Source organism: Numenius arquata, chromosome Z (assembly GCF_964106895.1).
Source record: "Numenius arquata chromosome Z, bNumArq3.hap1.1, whole genome shotgun sequence".
Classification (NCBI taxonomy): domain Eukaryota; kingdom Metazoa; phylum Chordata; class Aves; order Charadriiformes; family Scolopacidae; genus Numenius; species Numenius arquata.
The window spans coordinates 195,875-220,385 of NC_133616.1; the positions used below are offsets into that span (position 1 = coordinate 195,875).

Below are 24,511 nucleotides of genomic sequence, written 5' to 3' on the forward strand. Positions count from 1 at the left end.
TCATGAGATCGTGTTTACGTGAGACCCAGTTGTGCCACGCTGCTTTCCCTGACAGTGGATCCCTGGATGGAGGAGGAATCCTGCTGGGATCAGCGTGGGTACTCCAGGGTGAGGAGTGACCCAGGCTGCCTCCCAGGAGCATGCAAAAACATCTCAACTATCTAAAATCCTAATGTTTGGGGATGATTAGAAAACAAGTTTTTTTTACAAGAAGAGAGACAGGACTCCATATTTCTTTGGATTCATGTAATGGAAGCGGTGTACTTCACTTTATTCTTATGTAGATTCTGCATTGCCACACCTTTGTGCTCCTGCCCCGCTGTTTGAAAGTCAGGCTCGTTTTGAGCAGGAAATTGAAGTTAACCAGCCTCGTTTCATTATTCTCTCACCACAGAAATCACAAACATCAAGCCAACATATAACAGAATTGCTTCAGACAGAAATAGCCATATAAAATCTATAAACTGTACTAAACTATAAAATCTGACCAGACTCATTGTTCCAGGTATTTCTACAAACAGATTTTGGAATTTATGTCCGTATGATGCCAACTCAAGGAATGGCCCACTATTGTGCCCATGTGACTACCAAAATAGCAGGTACCTGTAGAAATCATGCACCTGTGGAAATGTACATTGTCTGCAAGTTACTATTTGCAATGAGAAACGTCTAAATGACTGTGCTAAAGCCTATTTTGTGCTGCTATGTGTAGGTGCAGGCAGCTGTAGGAGTTTGTTTACCTAGCACAGACCCCCCCAGACAGTTAGTGTGTTTCCAGTAAGTGCCATTGCACAGAGAGCTGGGCTGTAGTTACTGCTTGAATGTTTGATCTTGATTTTTAAATGATGATTTTGCTTTTTTTGAAGTGCTTGCAACTACGTGTCAATTGACCACCTTTTAGAAAATATGTATACCTGTTTTAGAAGTAATTTTAAACTTTGGGTTTCCTTTATTTGCAGGTGCCCAGGGCAAGATCTGCGCTTTATTGGACAGGAGCTGGAAGCAGTGTGACAGCTAGAATGACCCGGAGCTCAACTTTTGTAAAACTGAAATCAGATACAAAAAGCAAAACTTCCCAGAATTTGTTGCTGATCGAAATAACAGTGTGGGAAACTTCAGGGTGAAATGAACAGACCCAGAAACAGTTTGCACAATGCAAGAGTTACCCCTGTGAGGGTGACCACATCTTAAATTCACCAGATTCTAACTCTTCAAAAGTCAGCGATTTACTGCTTGAGAAGCTCAGAAGAGCAGAAGTATTTGTCCCCCCATGTGAGAAATTCCACAAACACTTGCCTAACATGGAAGACAACACGGATGTAAAAAATGTATTTAAAACTTGGGAAAATATTTCCTGCCTAAGGGATTTTTCAGAAAATGGTGCTGACCTGGTTAATTTTCAGAGTTTGGTGGGTGTCAGTGCTGGAAGAGCAGAGCAATCCTGTGGCGGACAGGTGGATTCCTGCCCTTCAGATGTGATCACTGACCACACAGACAACTGCTGCCTTTGCACGGAAGAGTCTGTCTCTGGTGAGTCTCTGGCAGACGTCCAGGCATGTAAAAGGACTGGGCTCGGTAGAGCTCTAAACATGAATACCGTGTTCAGTGAGCAGGCAGATACTCTCCCAATAAATCACAATGGTTTTGTGAAGGATGATTCTGAAAATCCTGCCACTCTTCTGGAGATTTATGCAGAGAAAATTCCAAATGTAAGTGATGACTTTTCTGATGATGACCTGGAGTATTTTGAATGTTCAGATGTGCTGACAGCACATGAAAATGAAATCTGGGAAAAGAAATTACAGTTTTTATTAGAAAGTGATGATGAAGATGATTTAAAACTGAGTAAGGATTGTGATGGGTGTGCTTACTTCCTTGGTGAAATGCCTTGTCTGTTCCGAGTGTCAGATAACACTACGCCTATGGATACCACCATTGGCTTCTGTGGTCATCACTCAAAACTCAAAGGAGTAAATGTAAGGAGAGACCCCTCTATGTACAGCCAGTCAACTCCGCAGGCAGAGATGACTCTCACCCTTGGACAGCACCGAGATAAAAGTTCCAGTTTGAAAGACAAAGAGAAGTATGAAGTGCCCGTTGCATCTGCAGCCATTGAAAATGACCATCACAGGACTGAAGAGGAAAACAATGGAAGTGGCCACTCAGCTGCAGGTTTCTCAGCTGAAGAATCAAAGAACAAGGATAATGTATGTGCTGAGGTGGACTCCGCTACTGGTGGCATAGGTGCTTCTGTGACAGATCAGGCTTCAGAGAAGGTGACAGAAACCAGGACGAACAAGGACTTGCTGGGTGAAGACTCTTCGCTGCTGGAGGAGGGGGGAAGAAACTTGCCAGAGGAAAACGCAAGACATGCTGTCTGTACCTTAACAGAAAGTCTGAGAAGAAACCTTTTCAAGCTGTTAAACCCTAGAGAGCTGTGCAGATACGTCAGTAACATAGGGCAATCCTTCCAGGCTGCAGCGGAGGTCAGGGAATGCAGTGCTCTGTGTCCCAGGCAGGAAGGCGTCCTTTCAGCCCCGCTCCCTGAGGAGACAGCAAGCCTGCGAATGCAGACTGGCTTGTGTCACGCAGAAGGGGCAGATAAAGACTGTCACTGGGAGAGGAAAAGGATTTGGGGCCTGGCTGAGCAAGATCAGGTGCCAAACGAAAACGTCTCACTCAGGGTAAGTAGAGTCTTTATCGTTTAATGGAAAGAGCTGCTCTGCTGATTTGAATGCATTTTGTTCCTATTTGTCACAAAATAATGTAAAATGTAAATTACTTTGGAAGGTACTATTCATGTACTTCTGAATGACAGCTACGGCTGGGAAGGAAATCTGGTTTTGAAAAAGGCCCAAATAAACCATAAGCTGTGCTAATTATAGAGTGAGACTGGCAATAGTGAGAGTCACTAATGGGGCTCTGGACAGCTGGGCAGGGAAATCCGATACCTGGGCTATTGCACAGGTCTTACTGAGGAATGGGTCTTTCAACCTAGAGAGTTTCTGAAATGCCTATTGTGAGCAGAGAATGTTTTGATTTACTTTCTTTTCAGTTTATACTCAACAAAGTTGTCACCCACTTATGGTGCTGGAAATCTGAAACAAATCAACGGGAGTTTTCTCTGAATTTATAACAAGGAGGGGAGTTTAATCCAGAGAGTTCGTGTTATGGAGGTAAATGGAGCTTTGCTTTTAAAATAAAACAATGGAAGAGTCAGGTATTCCAGTAGAAATGTAAAAAACAATTAAAAATAAAACCCCCAAAGTGGTACTGTCTGTGTACTTTCATATTTTGTGCTGTTGGCAGGAAATCAAGCAGGGAAATCAGTATGGTTGTACAGACTGATATGATGCTCTGCCAGTTTTTGTAAGTGGGAGAATCGGATCATACTTTTTATTCCACGTAGTAGAGACTGAAGATATATATATATACACATGAGTATTAAATAATGAATAATCGTATTATCACTGACTTCACTGATTTGAAGGTCCATAGCTAATTGCAGAGAAAAAACATTTATGACAAACAAACACAGGCTTTTTCTGTGTGCCACATACTTTTCTTCATCTATATTATTTAAGTAAAAATCTCTCCCAGTTCTGGGTAGTAGATGGACTTTATCTCACCACTGGGGTGTCTTCAGCACTCAAAAATCACTGAATTCTTCTGCCTGAAAAACATCCGTAGGTTTCTCTGGTTTTATAGTACATGAAATTCCAATCACATTTTACCAGCGCATGATGTTCTTATGATGGGGAATATACCCCCTTTTGAAATTAACCCACTGAGAATTTCTTGACAGAAAGTATTACCGTGGTCTGCAAGAGGCATTCTTTCTTTTTTATTTTTTCAAGTGCAGTAGAATAATTTAAATCCAGGAACCCTCTTCTCAAGGAGCAGCTGTTATGGTTCTGTAAGTGCTGTGGCCAGATTCCAGATTGGCTGGTTAGTTGCTTGCTACCTGCAGTCAGCATGTACTTCTCTTTGTGACTAAAACTTTACATTAGATAAAAATGAAGTAGGAGAGAAGTATCGGGGTACACAAAAGGGCTAGAGATGAGCGCGAACCAAATCCCTGGTTTTAAATATGCATGAATGAAGGTGAAATTTAGGTGCAGGTTCAAAATTATGTGATCTTGAAAATGAGCCAAACAAAAGCATCCCATCTGGAAACTACTCTCTCTCGCACAAGGAGAGCGTGGGCAGCTTCTCACAGCTCCTAAATAGCGAGCCAGAAACTGCTCAGGAATCTGCCTGTGTAACCTAAGACAGGCAGGAGAGAATCAGCCTCCCACTGCTGTGCACAGGTTGGTGTGAAAGTGCCCCCTGGTATCAGCTGGAGCCTGGCGTTTGAGACGGCTCTGCCAGGAGCAAGGTGAGGGGCTCTTCACAAAACCCACAGCTGACCGCCTTTGGAGGGCCTTGTATTTTCCCTCTCCATGTGGTGAATCAGGTCTGTGAGAGGGACATGGCAGCCACAGAGCACAGCACTAATTACGCAGGGATTTACACTTCCCCTTTGTGCCAAGCTGCCTGTGGCTGGGACAACCTTTGCAGGCTGTCTGTGCAGCAGCTGCTCTTCTGGGTGACTTCTTCCATTAGACAGTCAAGGTGGGAGGCTCCTGATTTCTCTTGCGACCTCATGGTCTAGCCCCAGGTGAAATTCTTTATTTATTTCATGCTTCAAAGCAGCTTAATTAGTAACAGGTCCTAGAAGCCAGCTGTGCCAGCCGTATGGCATTACATACTGGACAGAGAGCCAGGAGGTTCGAGCTGGGAGCATGTCGTTCTAGAGACGCTCTCTGTTCAGTGCTCAGCCACCACCCTCGGCACAAGGCACTGGTGTCACTCCCAAATTGCAGGGCCCATGTGGCCTGCCAGGTACAGGGGGTGTGAGAGAGCTGTCTGTTCTGAGTTTCATACCAGCAGCAGGCAGGGACTGACCAATTATATGCCTAACATGTAGCAAGAATTCCACAGGTTCTAGCAAAAGCTGTGCCTGAGGCTGCTGTGGCTGTAAGGAACAGGAAAATCGGCTCTGCTTTCCAGAGGTTTGAGGGGGAAGTGGAAGTGGCAGAAGGAGCACTAGGCTGAGACTAAATGCTCAGAACAACTGAGAACTGGACCTGACTGTAGAGACGCGTCCAGGCTCATACCCCCTTGACTTGAGAGATGGTGGTGTTTAAACTCAAAAGGCCTAGAGACTGGCATCTTCTCCTGCAGAGCAGGCTTGAGCAGGAGCCCAGGGCGCTGGGAGTCAGAGGGGACCGCAGCTGAGGCACTGAGGTTCCTCAGCTCAGGGTTCTCAGTAAGTACACACTGGCCAAGGAGTTTTGAAGGACAGTGTGGTGGCAACTGCGTGGTGTTGGGGTGGGGACAGCAGCTAAAGTCATTGACAAACATTTTCTATATCTCTTCCTTCCCCATTGTCCACAGTTTGTAGTCAGCTCCACATCTACTCAAGCTGAATGGAGAAACAGAGAGGATGAAAGGAATGGCAGCTGAAGTGGGTGGCTTTTGCAGCAATATTTACTACAGCCGGTAATCCTTTTACCACGCACTTATGGAAACCAGGAACTGAGTGTCTGAGCAGCCCTGGCCTCTTCCTGAGCACACAGCAGCTCACGGGAATTCCTTCATTACACATCCTTCACTAATTAACAATACTCGCATCTTTTCAGAATGGCCTCTCTGAGTAATGTGCGTGCCAGCGCTCACTGCACGTGTCCAGCTCCGCTGTAACCCAGAGGGATCACCCATTACGGGTCACAGTCGTTAACTTCAGCCATCCAGCATATCATTAGAAGTTAACACATAACTAACACATAACATGACAGACTGAGAGAGCTGGGGTTGTTCAGCCTGGAGAAGAGAAGGCTCCGGGGAGACCTTATAACAGCCTATCAATACCTGAAGGGAGCCTACAGAAGAGCTGAAGAGGGACTCTTTGTCAGGAAGAGTGGTGACAGGACAAGGGGCAATGGTTTTAAATTGGAAGAGAAGAGATTTAGGTTAGATATAAGGAAGAAATTCTTTACAGTGAGGGTGGTGAGGCACTGGAACAGGTTGCCCAGGGAAGTTGTGGATGCCCCATCCCTGGAAGTGTTCAAGGCCAGGCTGGATGGGGCTTTGAGCAACCTGCTCTAGTGAGAGGTGTCCCTGCCCATGGCAGGGGGGTTGGAACTAGATGATCTTTAAGGTCCTTTCCAACTCTAGTCATTCTATGATTTCTATGATTTCTATGGAACTGGGATTTACATGGGAAAAAAACCCCCAAAACAGTTATGAAGTTGAGTTTGTGGCTGGATAAAAGCTAAAAAATTAAAACTATCTACAAATATTGGTGTTTTTAAACTAATTCATGAGGTCCATGTTGTATAACCTGTTAATGCCTAGTTGAAAGTTAGTATTTTTTTCAAAGGTTGACTGTGAAATTGCCCTCTACTTCTATAGATTGTCCTGGCAAATGAATGGTAACCGAATGCTTAAAGCATAATTCATTTAGGAAACAATGTATTTTTGTCTAGTAAAAAATTGTAGGCTTCTCCTTCTGTGATTGCTATGAATGAAGCGTGCTCATCTCCTCCATGGAACGGATTTAGTGCTGAAGAGGACCAGAGAAAATCCTGGAGAAAAGAGCTTTGCAGGGGCTCCAGGACAAGCATTTAAGTGTGAAAGCTCAGTTCTGAGGGGAATGGTGAACAGCTGAACAGATTTTGTGTGCCAGGCAGATGGCAGCACTTTCTCCATCCCACGCGAGCCCAAACATCAGCCAGTTGTTCTGTTTAATAAGGTCTGTGCTCTTTGCATAAATTAAGTTCAGTTTGGCTTAGTTTAATTGAGGAATGGATTGTTTCTACATAAAGTGACAATTTGGGATATTTACCTATAGAAGAACAAAAGAGCTACGGGAGGGATCTGGATTTTCATCTCCGGCCCCAGTTTCCCCAGCAGTACCCCTGAGGCTGCAGTGCTGGAGGAGGGCTGAATGCGCTTTACACTGAGTGATTCGTTACCGCTTGGGCAGAGGCAGGATCTGGAGTGATCTCTGGTGCTTCCTTCTGAAGTGGGACTTGTCACCTCAAGGGCCCAGGGGTGACCAAAGACAAATTTTGAAGACGGCTTAAAACTTGCCTGGAGGTGTTTGTTTTTTGGTTGCAGTCTCGCTGTGAAGCACACAGCAGGGCAGGCGTGGGCAGCGTTCTCTGAGACTTCTCTGGACTGATAGGTACTAAGAAAGCATCTTTGGGAAACCTGAGAGAGCAATGCCTGTGGTGGAAGCAAAGGGGAAGGCAAGCTCCAGAAAATCTAGTCTGGGTAGTTCCAGAAACGCAACGGTTTGGATTATGTGGTAATTGCAGAAGGATGGGGGACATTCCGGCTGTCAGCAAAAGGCATAGACACGACTGTTTTGTTTTGGTTATTTTATTCTATTTTATTTTTTCTGGTTTTAGCAAGCTGGACTGTGTCAGTTACTGATCTGCATCTTGATTAAATTTTACATTCCTCAGCATTTGGATCCAGATCTGAAACTTACCAGAGGTCAAGGCTATAAGATCCAGGAGTTTGATTTCAGTCCATTAGGTTGATAGCTACAAGTCAGAAACTTCACTGTTGACAAATACTTAAAAAAAAAAAAAAGAAAATAAAAAGTTAGGTACATTTCAATGCAGGACTCTAGTTCAGGCCTGTATCAAGCAACAATTCTAATTTTTAAATACCTTTGCCTTTTTTTCTTCTTTGTAGAATGAAGGCGGTACTCTTGAAATCTTTCCCCAGAATTGTGAGAGACTGTGTCTGGAGCCTGAAATGGAAAAAGAAGGCATATGCATGACTCGTGAGAATGCAGGAGCCATCCCTCCAGCTTCAGGAATGCTCTGTACTGAACAGACATTACAGGCAAAAAATGCAAATTTACAGAGTTATGTTCAACACCATACGCTTTGCGATATGAAAGAAAGTTGTCACCAACGAGTCTTCTGTGAACAAGGAATTAAGATTACGAGTGATGGCAACAAATCAGAGAAAGACGTTTCACCTTTCCCTTTATGGGACACGCACTCCGTTCCTGATAAACAGGAATGTTTATGTGCTGTTCTCTCCTCTGCACGGCTCTGCGATGAGCCAGGGGAGGCAGAGCAGAGCTACAGCCGTGACTCACACAACAGCAACGACACAGATCTTCTCTCTCGTCTCTCATGTGAGGAATCTCTGCCTCAAGATAATCCTGAGTCAGTCTTGGAATCTGGAGAACCTGGGTGCAAAGGAGATGCTGATATATCTGCAGTGCATGACAAGCTGTGGAAACTTCTCCATGAAGATGACTCAGAATATCAAATCCCCTTTGAAAACCAGGGGATCACAAGTTTAGAAATGAGGCCGAGGGGTGTCGAAGTGACAGAGTTGAACTCTGTACAGGAGAACTGTTCTGCGCATCGTTGGCCAGTAGCTGTGACAGGGGAGCAGGAACCCGTCACACCGCCAGCTGGTAGGCAAGGGGCAGAGGGAGAAGACTACGGTGTTTCTGATACCCTTCTTAAAGCAGATGAAGAGTGTAACAGTGCATCCTTGGGAAACGCTTGTCTCGCACAAGTGGTAGAAACAGATGGTGTGTGTCTGGATCCCAGCGCTGGAAATAAAACGGAAGCACCATCCATTTGTGTTTCAGCAAATAGTATCATCTTAAATCCAGGGGGGCGCTTGGAGCACAAGCCGAATCCAACACTGATGGACCGCGCTGGATCCATTCAGATGGCTGTTGCTTGGGAAGGAAAGGGTGCTGTTAATAATGCTTCACAAACAGGTGATGTGGATTCTCTGCAGAGATCTAAACATGCTCAGAGCAGGAGTTTAGCGTGTGACAAAGAAAACCCTGTTCACCTGTCAGATAAGTCACACGGGATGGTTGGGCAATTGCTTCATACAGAGCACAACATACCCTTGATAAACGAGTCTGTACCTGGTAAAGGGTGTATTTTTAGAGACTGTTATCCAGCAAAAAAAGAACTGGCTGATTTCCCTGTAGAGAAAGACATTTTCCCCAGTGAAAATACCAATCAATTTACACATGAAGAATGCTCTTCTGTAAACACCATACATAAAAGTTGTGAAGAGAATTTACAAGAAAAAGGAAATCACTCAGACTTGAATGCACAAAATTACCTTAATTCTGACAGTTACCATCTTTCAAAAAATAATGACTGTCAAGTTTCTCAGGTTGTTTCTAATGCACAGAAATGTGGTTACCTAATGCAATTGCCTGATTTAATTAAGACTCCCGAAACTGTAACACATAAGAATCTACTCCAAAATATAGGCCAACTGACAGAAACAGAAAAACAAGAAGTGGCATTCACTCCCTCTTGGGAGGATCCATTTGTAAGAGATTTCTCCGTAGAAGCGCCCGGGTATGAACCATCTCAAGCAGGAGAAGAGCAGAGAGAGACGTGCAGAGGTGATGCACAAAGGTCTGGAACTTCCCCTGACTCAGAACTTACTCATGTTTCAGAGAGTCAGCCTGCAGTTTCCCCTCAAAACACATCAGAACACCACGTAGTTTTTATTGACAGCACCTTTAAGCCTGATGAAGAGTTAAAACCAGATTCTTCAGAACATCAGACGTGTGCATCTGGAAGTGTAACACCAGTGCGTACCCCACTGCCTAGAAAGGCTCTGAATGAGAACCACAGCGCAGCAAGTGAGGACTGTAGAGATACCAGTGACCACTTAGGTGTCCAGCAATGGGCTGTAGAAGAACCATTACTGTTCTTCACACCGGAACACCAGTCAGAGGTCCTTCTCACCAGTACATCAGCAATGGGCTGTCCTGGCACAGGAAGTCAGGTAAAGACTGAATCCACACAAACTGCCCTCAACGGAGATGGAAATGTGAGTACGCTGGAAACTTTGTGTAAAGCATTGCAAGGTCAGTTCCGTAGGGTACCCGAAGAAGACAAGGAAGAAGCAGTTCGGTGTGAAAATAAACAAGAGATTCAAAGAGCTATTGAATATAACCCAGATGAAGCTGAAACAGAGCCTCCTTTGCACAGTTTAATTAGCTCTGAGGCTCAGAGACAGACGATGAATATTAGCACTGAGCAATCCTGTCCTGACTTTCTCTCTTCCAGCAAGCTGGCTGAGGCTGGTAATTCAATGAAGTCTATGGAGTATGATAAAGACGAAGAAGTCATTACATCAGAGAGCGTAGTAAGAGGTTTAGTTAATTTGCCATCAGTTGGCTCAGGGAACAAGCAGTATTTTCAAGAGCAGCCGCTCTGCAGCAGAACTCAGCCATTCTCCTTAGCGCTGGCCACACACGGTCCCTTCCCAGTCAATGCGGAGAGGCTGAGAAATCAAGGAGGGTCAGAATCCTGCCAGCCATCACCAACCGCTGCTGGGTCTGACCCCAGCAAGTGTAAACAAGGCACAGCAAAAAGTGGGCTTTTTGCTCCAGGAGCTAAGAAGAAATTGCCACCAGCAATGCTGTCAAAAAAGCCCCGCCTGGAGGAAGGCGGCAGTGCCAGGCAGGATGCCCGCGCTGTGAAAACCTCTGTGAAGAGTGAGGCGGGTGTGATGCATAAAGAAGACAGAAAAGAGCAAAGGAAACTCATTTTGAAAAAGGATAGCAAAGGTAAGAGAAAACTGATTCTCATTTCTGTCCTTTCCCACCATTCTGGCTACAGTATGAAATTCAAATTCGTGAAATACACTGCAAACCTCCTTTAGCCTGAATCACGTCAGCTAAAGGTGTCCTGCCCTCACCAACTTCAATTTCCCATTCTGTGAACTTAGAAACTGGTGCTGTGCCCGCGGCACGGAGCTGAACCCTCCCTAACACCCTTTGCCTAGCTGGCAAATGTATATCATTTATGAGCTTTTTAACCTGTTTGAAATAGTTACTTCTCCATTTGTCTCTTGAAGGAACTTTGCAGGGATTTGTAGCCTAATGGCAGCACAGAACTACACACAGTAGAGTAACTGTGGGCCCAGCACTTGCATGGTGTCCTGTTCCTGCAGGGCTCTGGTCCCAGTTGTGCTTCTGCAAATGCAATTGGGTTACCAAATGGTTTTATGACTGGTATTGTTATTAGTAGGGTGCCACTGATAAACATCGTGCTTTGCAGTCCTGTCTGATGACTGATGGCTGGTTCTGTGTTCCTTTTCACAACTGTTGGTCATCAATGACGCTGAAATTAGCAATGTTAAACTGCCACAGAGAGAGAGAACTGAAATGGGATCAGGTTGCTGCCGGTCTCTAGGCGGCTGCTAACAGGTAAAACCAACTGCAGAGAGGAGTAGCAATAGTGTTAACAGCCAGAGAGGTGAGGTGTTTGTGCTTCCTATGGACACTTTGCAAGGACCAAGGTTTTATTTTTACCTTCTGACGTTATGTTTCATGTTCACATCATAAAATAATTTAATAGATCAGAGCAAGACTGAACAGTGACTGAAGGTAAGTTACACAAGTATGAAGCTCTTCAGAGACTGTAGTTACAGTGCGGTCTGGTGAGAGTTCTGCTTTTCCAATCGCATTTAAAAAACCTCAAACTTCTCTCTGTTCGAACATGTGTCTTTTGCCAGAAAATGAGGATGAGGACGCGGGGCAACGGGCACAAGTTGGAACATAAGAGGTTCCACTCGAATATGAGAAAGAATTTCTTCACGGTGAGGGTGCCAGAGCCCTGGAACAGGCTGCCCAGGGAGGTTGTGGAGTCCCCTTCTTTGGAGATTTTCAAGACCCGCCTGGATGCAGTCCTGAGTAGCATTCTCTAAGCAATCCTGCTTCAGCAGGGGGGTTGGACTAGATGATCTATACGGTCCCTTCCAACTCTAAAAAATTCAGTGAAATTCAGTGAAACCCAATGTGTGGGAGGAGAGACACGTTCCTTCAAAGCAGAGGAAGCAAACTTCAGTTCCTGAGAAATCCCTGGTCTTTGCCCATGTACCTGAGGCTATGCTTGAAAAATGTTTTAAACATTCAGGCTTGAATCAGATAAGACTGAATTTTCTTAACCTGCTTGTAGTCTGCTTTCGTCTAGACTGAAGTGAGTATATGTTGGTGCTTTGTTGTGTGGCCCTTTGCCCAGCGCTATGGGAAGGTTGGTCTGGTTAGTCTGGTTTGTTCCCAGTGTTCTCTTTTGTATTATTTTCAGCTGCAGGAGGGACGACTCTGTGGTTCGGGCAGGGAACCTGGAGCCGTTAGTTCTATTTACAGTTTTGTCACATACTGTCTGCGTCACTTTAGCCCTGATTCAGCAAGATTCTTAGGCCTAAGGACTTAAGTGCCTACAAGTTAAACATAGCAGTGAATTCCAGGTGCCTGACCCTTCAAGTTGGATGTGGCATTAGGTGGGGAAAGTCAGACCACTGGAATGGGATCCCTGAGGGAGATGGGTTCTGCCAGCTCATTCCGAGTGCAGCAGTACAGAATCAACACAGTAGGAAACATAACATCTTGCATTGTACATCCCTTACATCCAGCAGGGATGTCTCACAGTCCCAAAACCTTTCCCTAAGTATATGTTGATTCCTTTTCTTTCCAAGTGCCCTTCATCCTCCTGTTCAGGCTGTGCCCACGTGCAGGAGGTGCCGGAGTGTTCTGTGGGCCAGTAAACAGGTCTGAGCAGAGAGCAGGTTGTTGGGAGCTGCTCCAGGCTGAGCAGAGCACTCTTGTTCTGTGACCTGAGTGACTCTGGGATTTCTTCTGCGTGATGGGCAAGGTTTAGCGAAGAGCCGTGCCCTGGGGCTGGGAAGGTGTGGACTTTCTGTAGAGGCAGGAAATTAATCCTTTGAAACTGGAGAGGGAAGCAAAAGCTACTGACATTTCCAAATCTGACCACTACGTGTGGGTTCTTCCTTCCAGCAGTGGTTTAAAGGAAGTGGTGCCGTCGCTGCATCTTGCAGAGTCTTATCCTGGCAGTGTGTTTTAGGTAGTTTCCAAGAACACCTTGGAGCATCTCCTGGACTTACAGTCTTTCTCTCAGAGGCTGTGATGAGTTAAAAAAATCTGCTGGTTACAAGTATTCAGTTAATATGAATTCTCATTGTGTAACCATATGGTATGCTGTACCTTTGTGGTGTCTCTTTTTACTGATAAAACCAGCTGGTCCTTTAGTCAGAGAGAATGTATTTTCATTAATAAGTTCTTTTATGTCGATGCCTTTTCAGGCTAGAACATCCTTTGGGTCCTGTTCCATAAATTCAAAATGTCTTTGCATTGAAAATGTTTCCATTGACTGTGTGGGGTACTGAATCAGTCTTTTAAAACCTCCGTATTTCAAAGCCTTGGTTGCTGCATCACAAGAAATCATAGTTATTTACCAGTGTTGTCAGATTCGTACTCTTTAACATCTGCAAGTCATTCTGGGATTCCTTGAAAATGCCAAAACAATATCATTATCTTCTAATCCTAAGTTGTGGCTCTTCTGTTTCAAGCTCCCAAGCTGCTGAAGAAGATCCAAGCAGAGCTGTTCCCTGACTGCTCCGGAAATATTAAGCTGTGCTGTCAATTTGGGGACATTCATGGTGACTCCATCATCACGTGGACTAAAGATTCCAAGTTACTCGCTCGACTGCAGAGAAGGTGAGTGGACGTTTCCGAAGGACTGGTAGTTTGTAAATAGCTTTTGGGGAAATATGCCAGTGATTCACTCTTGTACCCATAAAGAGAATTAGGGCGATAGGTACAAAACCTAAGTTTAAACAGGGTAATTAAGAAGCATATCTTCACACAGTGCGTTACTACCGGCCGTACTTTGCATTCCATCACCAGTAATGCCTCCCAGCCTGTTCATAACCAGTCTCATCCAACTTCCCCCTACTGTAAAAGATCAGATGAAGTTTGAGCCTCAGCACCCAGCCAAGCAACATAAACACCCTGGGTTTATGTGGGAGGCTGCCTGGCCTGGTGTGAAGGAAGAGAACTGCTGGAACAACTCACAGGCACTGTCCAGCTCACTGTGGTCGTTCCGCAGCATCAATACAGACCGGGGGTTGAACAGGTTGAGAGCCAGATCCAGTTGAAGATGGTTGGAAAGGACCTTAAAGATCATCTCGTTCCCACCCTTCTGCCCTGGGCAGGGACACCTTCCACCAGACCAGGTTGCTCGAAGCCCCATCCAACTTGGCCTTGAACCCCTCCAGGGATGGGGCAGCCACAGCTTCTCTGGGCAACCTGGGCCAGGCTCTCACCGCCCTCACAGCAAAGAATTTCTTCCCAATAGCTCATCTAAATCTCCCCTCTTCCAGTTTAAAACTGTTACTTATACTAAGTGATTTAATTTAAAATCTATTGTTGAATAAAGACAGTTCTCCAGTGTGCCAAAGTATCATGAAATTTCATGTTGCCAACAAAAAAGTCCACACCTTCACTAATTAACTTCACAAAAGCTTTAAAACACAATAGCCAGATGTCCATCACCCCTGCAGAGATTGTCTGGTTTGCTGATAAAGACTGCCATGGACACCCACTGTGGTTCATGTGGAAACCTTCACGGTCTAAGAGGACTGTTCACCCCGGCACAGCGCTGTTTGGGTGTAGTTTATTGCTTCCAGAGCCAGCTGGGGTCTGCGAGTGCTGGAGCTGCACTCATGTGTCACTGCACCCCTGTGAACACCTTCTGCCCTTGAGCCGCTTGTGGAGGGACACACACCACCGGGAGCACACACCTGCCTTGGGAAAGCAAGGGAGCAGAGAAAGCTGAGTGAGGGGTCAATATTGAGGGACGGCACACAACATTTTGGGCTTTGAAATATCCATACTTTATATTTTGGCCATGATATTGATAGGAATATTAGAATGCCTTTCCGTGTGATTTAATTATTTTTGGATTTGATTGAGGTCCTGTTCTCTCAGAGTGCAGTAGAGTCATCTGTTGTGAAACACATAACAGGCTGAATGCTTCTAAGTCCAGTAAAATTAAATATTTTACTTGCATCTACTTTACTTGCGTCATGTTTGAATCGGCCTTTACAGTGAGGGACAGAAATTCCAGGGACAGAACGAGGGATATGTGGAATAATCAGGAAAGATCTTTTAAAAGTATTAACGTGGAAAATGAACATATTCTGTTACAGTGCCCAGGATGACTCTCCCGTCTCTTTGGCAATAGCTAAAGCCAGTAACAAAGACCAGGGAATGTATTATTGCTGCTTGAATAATGTGTATGGAAAGGTGACTGCTGAGTTCAATCTGACCTCTGAAGGTAAATCCCAGTTTATAATTTTGATTAATAATAATGACAATGGCAGTTTCCATTCATTTTTTTTTTTACTATGAAATCTGTTTCTTTGTTTCCTTGTAGTATTGGAACATCTCTCAAGTTTTCAGAACTGGGAAGGTAAGTACACGCATCTTCTTGAATGTGTGCTCCAATCTTTGTCCCTTCTGATTTCCAAATAGAACAAAGGACTGAAAAATAGATCAGACTGAGACATTTTGACAGTTTTCCCTTGGGAAACTCACGTAGGATGGGATGGTTTGCGCAGGGTGATGGAGTACCCGCCGTGACAAGCTACTGGTTTGCACTTCACTCTGTAACTTCTCGTTAGCGGGACGCAGTGGTGTTTCACACACAGTGAAACCACATTACATTGCGTCGTACAGACACACACAGAGCACCCAGAGCTCTCCTGGCAGAAAAACTTGCCAGTGGTGTTGGAACACATGGGCTTTGCAGGTCACCTGCTGTGTAACTTCACTCCGAGAGAAAGAGGGGCAGGAGGATTTGGAATGCTTTCCCCATATGTTAACTTGTGGTTAATCGCCCAGCATATGTCTTGCTGTGCTGCAGCTAAAGATAGTGCATTGCAAATTGGTCTATCATCGCTGAACACACTGTACTAATCAGGTACTTCATTCAGCCAATTGATTTCTCCTTCTTTTTCTAGAAGAATAAAAGTGAACATGTAGCTCCTTGTTACGATAAAGACAGGACTTTTCATGTAACAGCACTGTATAACTTTAACCATCAGAGAATTTTAGGTGGAGTTAAGGAGCCTTCTAATTCTAGCAATAAACAAACTTTATTTAACATGCCTGTCTGCAGCTCCGGAGCTGCTGTAGGGAATGTGCTTGGGACTGGGAAAGGCGTGTTTCCATGGATAAGGGCTGAGATCTCTTTCGGCAGAGTGCCTCTATGAGCGTGTTGGCACAGACCTTCCCTGAAAAGATTCCAAGCTGAAATCTAAAACAAGCTCTGGTTGTACCAGCAAATTCTGACTTTTCTGACAAGACAGGCTGGCTTCAGGAGAATGTGTTCTGCTCGAGCTGTGCTCTACTTCTAAATTCCTATCTACATACACTGCTGCACGTTCGCTGTGTTACTGTCTCTGGCTCCCCAAAAACCGGAGTTGGCAGGATCTCTGTATTACCTCGATGCCGCTTTAGTTCTCAGTCAGCTTGATTGACTTCACATTCATTTGAGGCTCCAGTTTACAACTCCCCCAATAGTTTTTTTTAGAAAAACTATTAGCTTTTGTGATCTTTACCTCTGTTTTTTGTGTGTGCTACACTCTGTATTCTCTCCTTATGAACCTGACCTGCCGCTTTCTCCATGGCTTTAGACATTACAGGTCCCAAGCCCGGTCCCAACCCCATATTGACACAAGTGAGGCCGTGTATTCTGTTTCCATTGAGCATTTTCTTTACTACTCCACGGAAAGACGCCTTTCCTCTCCCATGCCCACCCCTCTCCCCGTGACTGTAGAAGGATGTTGTGCAGAACAACATGGTGTTGTGTTTTAGGTGTCGAAGAAATCGAATTCATGCAGCTCATGTTCCGAGAAGATTTCATCAGTGAGAGCTATTTTGGTGGGAACCTGCATGGAATAATAGCCACTGAAGAGCTTCACTTTGGTGAAGGCATGCACCGGAAAGCCTTCCGGAGTAAGGTGATGCAGGGCCTCGTGCCGGTGTTCGGTCCTGGCCACCCCTGTGTTCTCAAAGTGCACAACGCCATCACGTATGGGACCAAGAGTCAGGACGACCTAGTCCAGAAGAACTACAAACTGGCACTGCAGGTGAGCTTCCCTGCCCGTCATGAGCAGGCACTGTGGGGAAAGCTGTCTTGCAAGTATTCACACAGGTGATCTGTTAAATGTTTGGAGCGATATTCCACAGGCATATCTGTTTGTAATACAGGAATGCTACGTCCAAAATACCGCAAGAGAGTATGCGAAGATATATGCAGCTGAAGCTGAGCCCCTGGAAGGCTTTGGGGAAGTACCAGAGTGAGTACATATATATTTTTATATACATGCACACGTATGCCTATATGCATAAAGAGAGGCTTAAACCAGAAAGCTCAGCTCTGATTCTAGGTTTTCCCAAGGACTGGTTTATTTCATTTGAGCAGTTTTCCGTTTCCCAAGTATGTGCACATCAGCCGAGTAGCTCAGTACAGGTTCAGCTCTGCCTCTGAGGCTGGGAAGTGGCTCCCTGAAGATTTGGTAATAGATCTTTTTCAAAGGATTTGCTGTTCCAGTGTCAGGATACTGTGCAGAGTTGAATTTGCAATGGATTGTTGAAACTCCATCTGCCTCGCTTCAAGGATAAGACCTGCGTGCTTGCCAGCAGCTAAATCTCCACCTCAGTTTAGGTGACACGAGATCTGCTCAGCTGCACCAATTCCCTGAAAAAAAGGGCCACTTAAAGCACAACCTCTGGAATGATTCCTTAAAGCCACCTTTTCAGGATTAGAAACAGCGATGGAGATGGCAGTGAAATCTTTTAGGGGAAATATTTGTTCAAGTCAGCTGCTTTTCTGGAAATATATTGCTCTTGGTAAAATTTGTGTTGGAGAGATTTCTCTGGGCACGGGATATAACCTCTAGTTTGATATGAGAGAGAGCATGGACCCTACAAACACTCGAAGTCTGACGCAAATAGCAGGCACATGGAAGGTTCAGATCTGGTGCTTTATTCTGAACGATTGGCTGGAAGACAGCAGATAGGAGCAAAAAGACATAACGTGCATCTGCTTTTGGTTTGCTTCTTAATTTCAAAATTTTAAGGCTAGATTCCTTTCTTCTAGCCAGCCTGGGTGAGACCAAACTTGTATTTAAAAGAGGATATATTCCCCACAACGTTTTGTAAGATAAATAGAGCAAGTCTAGTCTGAGAAATCATCCACGTACACAGGTCTTGGGCTGTGCATTCACTCTCTGAGATCACTGGCCACTTTGTCTGTTTCTTGCTCCTTCATTGACAGAATTCTCTGGGGTTTATTAGTTCTTATCCCTTGATTTCAGGATCATTCCTATTTTCCTTGTTCATCGCCCTGCTAATAACATCCCCTACGCAACAGTGGAGGAGGAACTGGTTGGGGAGTTTGTGAAATACTCTGTCAGGGATGGGAAGGAGGTGAATTTCCTGAGAAGGGACTCGGAGGCTGGGCAGAAGTGTTGCACCTTCCAGCACTGGGTGTACGAGAAGACCAACGGGAGCTTGCTTGTCACTGACCTGCAGGGTGAGTTCTCTGAGTGGGGACGATAGAGTGGCTTTCCTGGGATACTGACTGGTGGCCACTCACGGTCAGTCCCCGCAACTGCAGAACTTCCAGAGACTCATTTCTGAGCAGTGTTATTCTTGGCCTTCTGCGTCCCCTTGGCAACACTGGATGTGCTCCTTCCACACCTGGTAATGGGCAGAGTCTTCTCCGGATGCAGGCAGTGCCCTGGGATGTTTTATACAGCATCTCATGCACATCACAATAAAAGAGAGGAGAGAGAGTTGGGATGTTTTATTTTCTAGCCTGGTTTAAGTGCACTGTATTTATTTGTGTGTGTGTTACACTAGGGAACAGAAAGTAATGAATTAATGTTACAGGCCACAAACATCCTATTTTTAATTGGGGTACTTTAAAATTATTTGAAAAAATGGTGACAAATAATTAAAATTAAACCCATGAATCAATAAATAACATTCAATGCCTCTATATATGGTGCTCTTGAATCTGAAGATATTCCTAGAAATTCTGGTGTAACATAAGCTCTCTGTTTCCTTGGTGCCTTGTAGGTGTAGGAATGAAGTTAACTGACGTTGGCATAGCAACACTGGCCAAAGGGTGAGTGAAAAATGATCTCTCAACAGCATGGTTTTGCTTTACACATCGATCTCTTCACAGGGTAAATGTGTTGGGGGTTGGTCCACTGGAAATTTCTTCTTGCTGTGTATGAAATAAAATGTATTAAGGGAGTTGGTGGTATCTCTCTCCCTTCTCTCTCAAAAGCAATAATTCTGAGCTATAACAAAAGATCTGTTCATAATATTTAAAGAGGCTTGTTTCCTAGTAGTTTTGCAATGGTTTGGGGTCTTTTTGGGAGACAGCAGCATGTGTGTAAAGATACAGGCCTTTAATGTTTTAACTTTCTTCCACTTCTCTTAAGTCTCTGTTAATGAAAGCCTCTATTTAAACCACGAGCCAAAAGAGCCATACCACTGGGCAGTGTCGGCAGGCATTCAAACCAGCTGGCTGATGGAAAGGGAGAGGGGATGGGTGTGCAAGGGTGTGCAAGCCTGTCACCTATGCTTTAAATTCGTATTCCTTTTTGAGAAACTGATAGAAAAAAACAGATCCAAACACATGTATTCAGTCTTGATACAAAACTGGAGTTTGTCTGTATACTCACGGTATGGGAAAAAAACATCACAACATATTTTAAATTATTAAAAATTTGACCCCAGAATGTTCTGGGGAAGTCCTTAACATTTGCAGGCTGGTATCCATTCAGAATTTACATTGATTTACTCTTTTAGCTGTGGATCCAAAGGGAAATCAGTTGAAATGAAGTTACATCATCCTAGTATAAAAATTTTATTGAGGCAACGCCGTTTTCTGAAACCAGAAGATTTATAGAAATGCTTTAATGGATGTTATTGTCCAGCCCCCTGTGGGAAATCACTCCTATAAAGACAAGTGTAGGACTAGGGAAGAGGAAGGTGAAGGGAGAAAATGAATATGCAATGCAAGCTGTAGTAAGGGTCACCTCAGTCATATATAAGGGAATATAATTTCCTTTCATGAACAACCTCTTGAAAATGTTGAGTGTCATTTTGTTTGTCGTTTAGCTAATGATACTGCTATAAGACAATGGATTTTTCCTGGTCCTGTATTTTTCTTCCATGCTCCTTTCCCGGAAAGGACCCCTCTGCATTAGTATCTGTAGCTTGATGTTTAATTCCATGAGCCTGGATGGGGGAAACAAACAAGTGCACAGAATTCATCGGTATTCCTGGCTGTTGCTGGTTTTGGTGGTGTGCAGCCACGCTGGTGAGAGACTGTTTGTCTCACGTGTTGGGGAGAACATACATAGCCCTACTTAACTAAAAAATATAGTATGATACTGTCATTATTTTAACTGCACTGTTAGAGAAGATACAAACCTGATTTTTGGTATAATTGCCTATAGAAATTCCTATAGTTTCCTCAAGTACTCTTGGCAGAGGTAATGACCTCACTGGTGACAGAGAGCTCCTCTGCTGCCAATTCTCCTAAGCCTGGGCCCGTCACACCAAGGCAAATGAAAAATATCCTTGGGAAATGCTTCTGTGATCCCTGATGAATGGAAAAACAGGCATATTGTTCCTGGTTGGAATGTAAATTAAATACAATTCTAGTTTCACGCTAAGATTAAATTTGTGATCAGGGGGAAAAAACCCTGAAAAAAAGAATCCATCTCTGCACCCCACCCCTCCATGACCATAGAACAGTCAAGCTTTCAACTCATCTGTCCTAGGGAAACTCTTAGTGATGAATTTGCAAAAGCCAATATGGCAGCTGGCATGAATTATTCATGGTCACTCTTTATCCCCCAGTGTTTCTTGTAAACCAAGCAGAGCAAACAGCATATATTCAAATTTTGTACCTATAGTCAACATGGCTTGTTCCTCTTAATGATTTTTTTTTTGGGGGGGGGGGGGTCCAGACTCACATTCCAACTCTGAACAAACATTTCTGGGTGACCATTTACGTGTCCTTTGTCTTTATCTTTCCCCTCTTTCCTGTGGAGCCCGTGGAGAGATTGATGTTCCCAACAATTAACACTGCAAAGTGACTCTGGTCTTTCTCCTTCCTGTGTCCGCTTTACCAGGGAGTTGGGAGCCAAAGGCGCCCGGAGCAGAGGGTGATTTATCTGAATCGTGGAAGCAGCCGCACTGCGCTGTCTGTCAGTAGAGGGCGAAGCCCAACTACAAACCGAGAGGCCTGGGAAGGATTATTAATGTAGCCGCTGGGGTGCACCAGAGCCAGGCAATCAGTCCTTTAAATAAGCGCTTAGTAGGTTCTGTGGCCAAGGCAAACAAAAATGATACAAGACGGTGACTGGCTGCTCCGTGCAGCCAGTGAGGCAGCTGAGGAGCGGTGTCCAGGTGCCCGGGTATTTATCTGAGCCCGGCAAACACAAAGATGAAGGAGTTGGGAACACAGTGACGCACGGTCACGGTGGTGACCAGGAGTGCTCTTTGCCAAATGTGGATCCGAAAATCTGTCTGATTTCAGGGCATTGGCAAATTCAGTTTTGCTCAACATGGCAACAAGGGGCATTGGGGAGTTTAAGCCTGGGGACAAATCCAACATTCCCCCTGCTGATGTAAGGAAGATCTGGTTAGGGCCAACCCCCAGCTGTCAAGTTTTTTGGGAGGTGGAATTCTGTCTGGGTTTCGTTTATCAGTCATTGAGTCAGTGAATCAACAGCACGTGCTGTGCAAAATAACAGGTTTGTATTTTTCAAGGCTTGGGATGGTGGATAGTTTGGTGTTCCTGAGCACAGAACACACGGGCACAATGGGGCCCTGTGATTTAGAAGCCATTCCCTGGAGGAGCACCCCTCCCAGCTCTAAACAGCACAGAGTGGTTTGGGTTAAGCTCCTGGGTCCTGCCAGGTGGCAGCAGAGCCGTGGTCTGTTCGGACACAGGATGCACGAGGAAGCGCACAAGGGGCTCTGGAGGCGGTGACTGACAAACAGGCGCCTCTGGGAGAGCTCGGGCGCAGAACCGTGGCCTCGCGTCTGGGGGTTGGTTGTTCAGCAGCTCCCGGGGCTGTCTGTGCCCTGCAGAGCCCAACGCGGCTCCTCCTCGCCTCTCACCTCCCAAAACCAACACCGAGTGTCACCCACGCCGCGTCCGCAGCCACGAGAACAAAGGCAAACCTCTGATTTTAAGAGAAGGGAAATGGGGATGGCTTGATTTAGGAGCACAGCTAGTAAAATTAAAATAATTGTGTAGTTTTAATATAAACGCTCTGTCTCTTGTTCACAAGATATTTATGCTCTTACTTTCACTGCAAATATTTCTGGCATTTGTTGAATTCGAAAGCTAGTCAGCAGAGCATTCAGTTATTCATTAAAGTCTCTTACTCAAACTGTCATCTGAGCAAATGCTGCTCTTTCTGCTTTTTGTTGAGATGTTCCTTCAAAGACCTAGGGAAGTGAGAAACGCCACATACAGAAAGGAAAGCCAAGTTGACAGACTTCTATTTACTTCATGAGAAAAGTGGATTTTTTTTTTTTTAGCTCAACTCTTTCTTTCCTTCCAAGATTATTTCCGCAAAGCAATGAGTATTATCAGAATTTTATAGCATGAGAGAAAAACAGATGAAGAAATTTTCTTCAGCTGCAACAAAATGGCTCCCCAGGACAAAACAGAAAGCGAGGGCAAGAGAAAGCGAGAGTGGTCATTCTGCAGCCACAAACTGCAGGAGCCAGCAGTGGGTGCAGTGACACTTCTCACCAGTTGATAGCCCTGGAGGTGCCTTACCATAATGTTTCTGCCAGAACAGACCTACACGAAGGGCGGGAGCCCTGCAGCCCCTCCGTCAGCCCTGCTGCGGAAGCGGGGGGTTCAGACCAGAGTCTGAAAATTATGATGAATTAATCAGAGTATTTTGGTCTCAGTTATTGCTCTCTGCTGACAGCACATTGCTCTGCTTTAACCGCTTTCTGGAGTCAGGATCAGTGCCTGATATGAAGAGATTTTCTTGCTGAGCACAGGCACGTTTCTGCCTGTGGAACTCATGTCCTGCTGCAGTGTCTGGAGCACGGACCTGATGGCTCTGGTCAAGGAGCTGTAGAAAGTCTCAAGTCTGTTATTTTTCCAAAGCAGCGAGGGAACAGTTGATTGTCTTGCTGAGCTCCAGGTATAGCCCTGAAGTAACAATGGCAGCCTCTTAAACTTCCTTTGGGTAAACAAGCACATAATTACTTGGAGAGGAGAGGAAAAAAACCAAAACCTGTTAATCCTTTGGGGTTCATCTGGCTGTTTATAAGTAGCAGTGGGAGATGTGGTGGTGGTGGCTTGGGAACTGTGAGGGTTCGCAAGAACTTCCTTCCGTCTCTTCCTTACATCCTTCTTCCCTGAGAGGCTTGGCTCCTTACAGTCACAGAATCAGAGAAGCATAGAGTAGTTTGGGTGGGAGGGGGCCTTTAAAGCCCATCTGGTCCAACCTCTGCTTCCATGAGCAGGGATATCTTCAACTAGAGCAGGTTGCTCAGAGCCCCGTCCAGCCTGTCCTGGAATGTTTCCAGGGATGGAGCAAAGGTGCGTGAGATCTTTCAGTCCAGCCCAGGGTGAGGTAGAAGTGTCACAGAGAACTTACGTACGTGTTTGGATGCTTTTCGAACAGCATGGGTGGAAGAGACTTGCTTAATGTTTTCAAGTTGCTTGTGAGTGAACAGTCGTGCTCTGCCTCCCCGTGCTGAAAATGAATCTTGAAATCCCATTTGGCTTTTTTTTTTTTTTCTTTGTTGCTACAGATACAAAGGTTTTAAAGGCAACTGCTCCATTTCCTTCATTGAGCAGTTCAGAGCCCTCCACCAGTGCAATAAGTACTGTGAGATGCTGGGGCTGCAATCTCTCCGAACCGCTCATCAGAAACAGAGGAAAGCAACATCCCTGAAAAGCAAAAATCTACCAAACCCATCAATGGTAAAGAAAGTGGTGCCCAAGAAAGGCAGAGACCCTCGAGGCTTCATTTCCTCTGAGCACTGAGCTGCGCTGTCCCATCCTGTGAGAACTCCTCTCGAAGAGACAGGCACCGATGACCTGCTGGGGGATAACTTCAGTCTTTTGCCTTTTGAAGTCATCCTGGTGCTGGTGCCAGCAACAAAGGAAGGAGTTGATTCTCTGGCCTCGGTACCTGCGATTTCACACCTGGCTGAGGTTTCGGAGACAAGCTAATGCATCTGCCTGGATTGTCTCACAACCCCTCTCTGCATTGGTACCTGCACATTTGGAGTCTCGGACACAGGGTGTACCACAGGCCACTGGAGAACATCTTCCCTGCCGTGTGTCTGCGCCTGTGACCCTCTGGGTTCAGCTGCTACGTGAACAGCAATATATGTCAGATGCCACTTAGTGAAAGTTTTGCACAGTTTTGTTGCTCAGGCTGCTATAGAGAAATTGTTTTCTTTCCCAGATTTTTCCATATTGTAATCCCACTCTAATCCTATTCTTGTATCTTTTTCTCCCACTTTCATGTCTTTTAATACAAGACAAAGCCATTCATGATCGGG

At 45.1% G+C, this 24,511-nt stretch overlaps 1 protein-coding gene across 1 annotated transcript; it reads left to right on the top strand.

Annotated features, from left to right (window-relative positions):
• Window positions 1–959: 959 nt before the first annotated feature.
• On the top strand, window positions 960–24,511 carry LOC141477289 (alpha-protein kinase 2-like). Its single transcript, XM_074166392.1, has 10 exons — window positions 960–2,684; window positions 7,750–10,633; window positions 13,438–13,585; window positions 15,079–15,206; window positions 15,306–15,341; window positions 16,748–17,022; window positions 17,144–17,232; window positions 18,253–18,470; window positions 19,019–19,067; window positions 23,753–24,511. The coding sequence occupies exons 1-10, from the start codon at window positions 1,302–1,304 to the stop codon at window positions 23,985–23,987; spliced, it is 5,445 nt and encodes a 1,814-aa protein (XP_074022493.1). The 5' UTR covers window positions 960–1,301; the 3' UTR covers window positions 23,988–24,511.

What these genes read in the sequence shown, in the direction of transcription:
- LOC141477289 (XM_074166392.1), top strand. Translation starts at nt 1,302, where the DNA reads ATGGAAGACAACACGGATGTAAAAAATGTATTTAAAACTTGGGAAAAT. An exon ending in GGCTTTGGGGAAGTACCAGA is followed by an intron (nt 17,233 to 18,252) that starts GTGAGTACATAT and finishes CCTTGATTTCAG; the next exon opens with GATCATTCCTATTTTCCTTG. An exon ending in ATAGCAACACTGGCCAAAGG is followed by an intron (nt 19,068 to 23,752) that starts GTGAGTGAAAAA and finishes TTGTTGCTACAG; the next exon opens with ATACAAAGGTTTTAAAGGCA.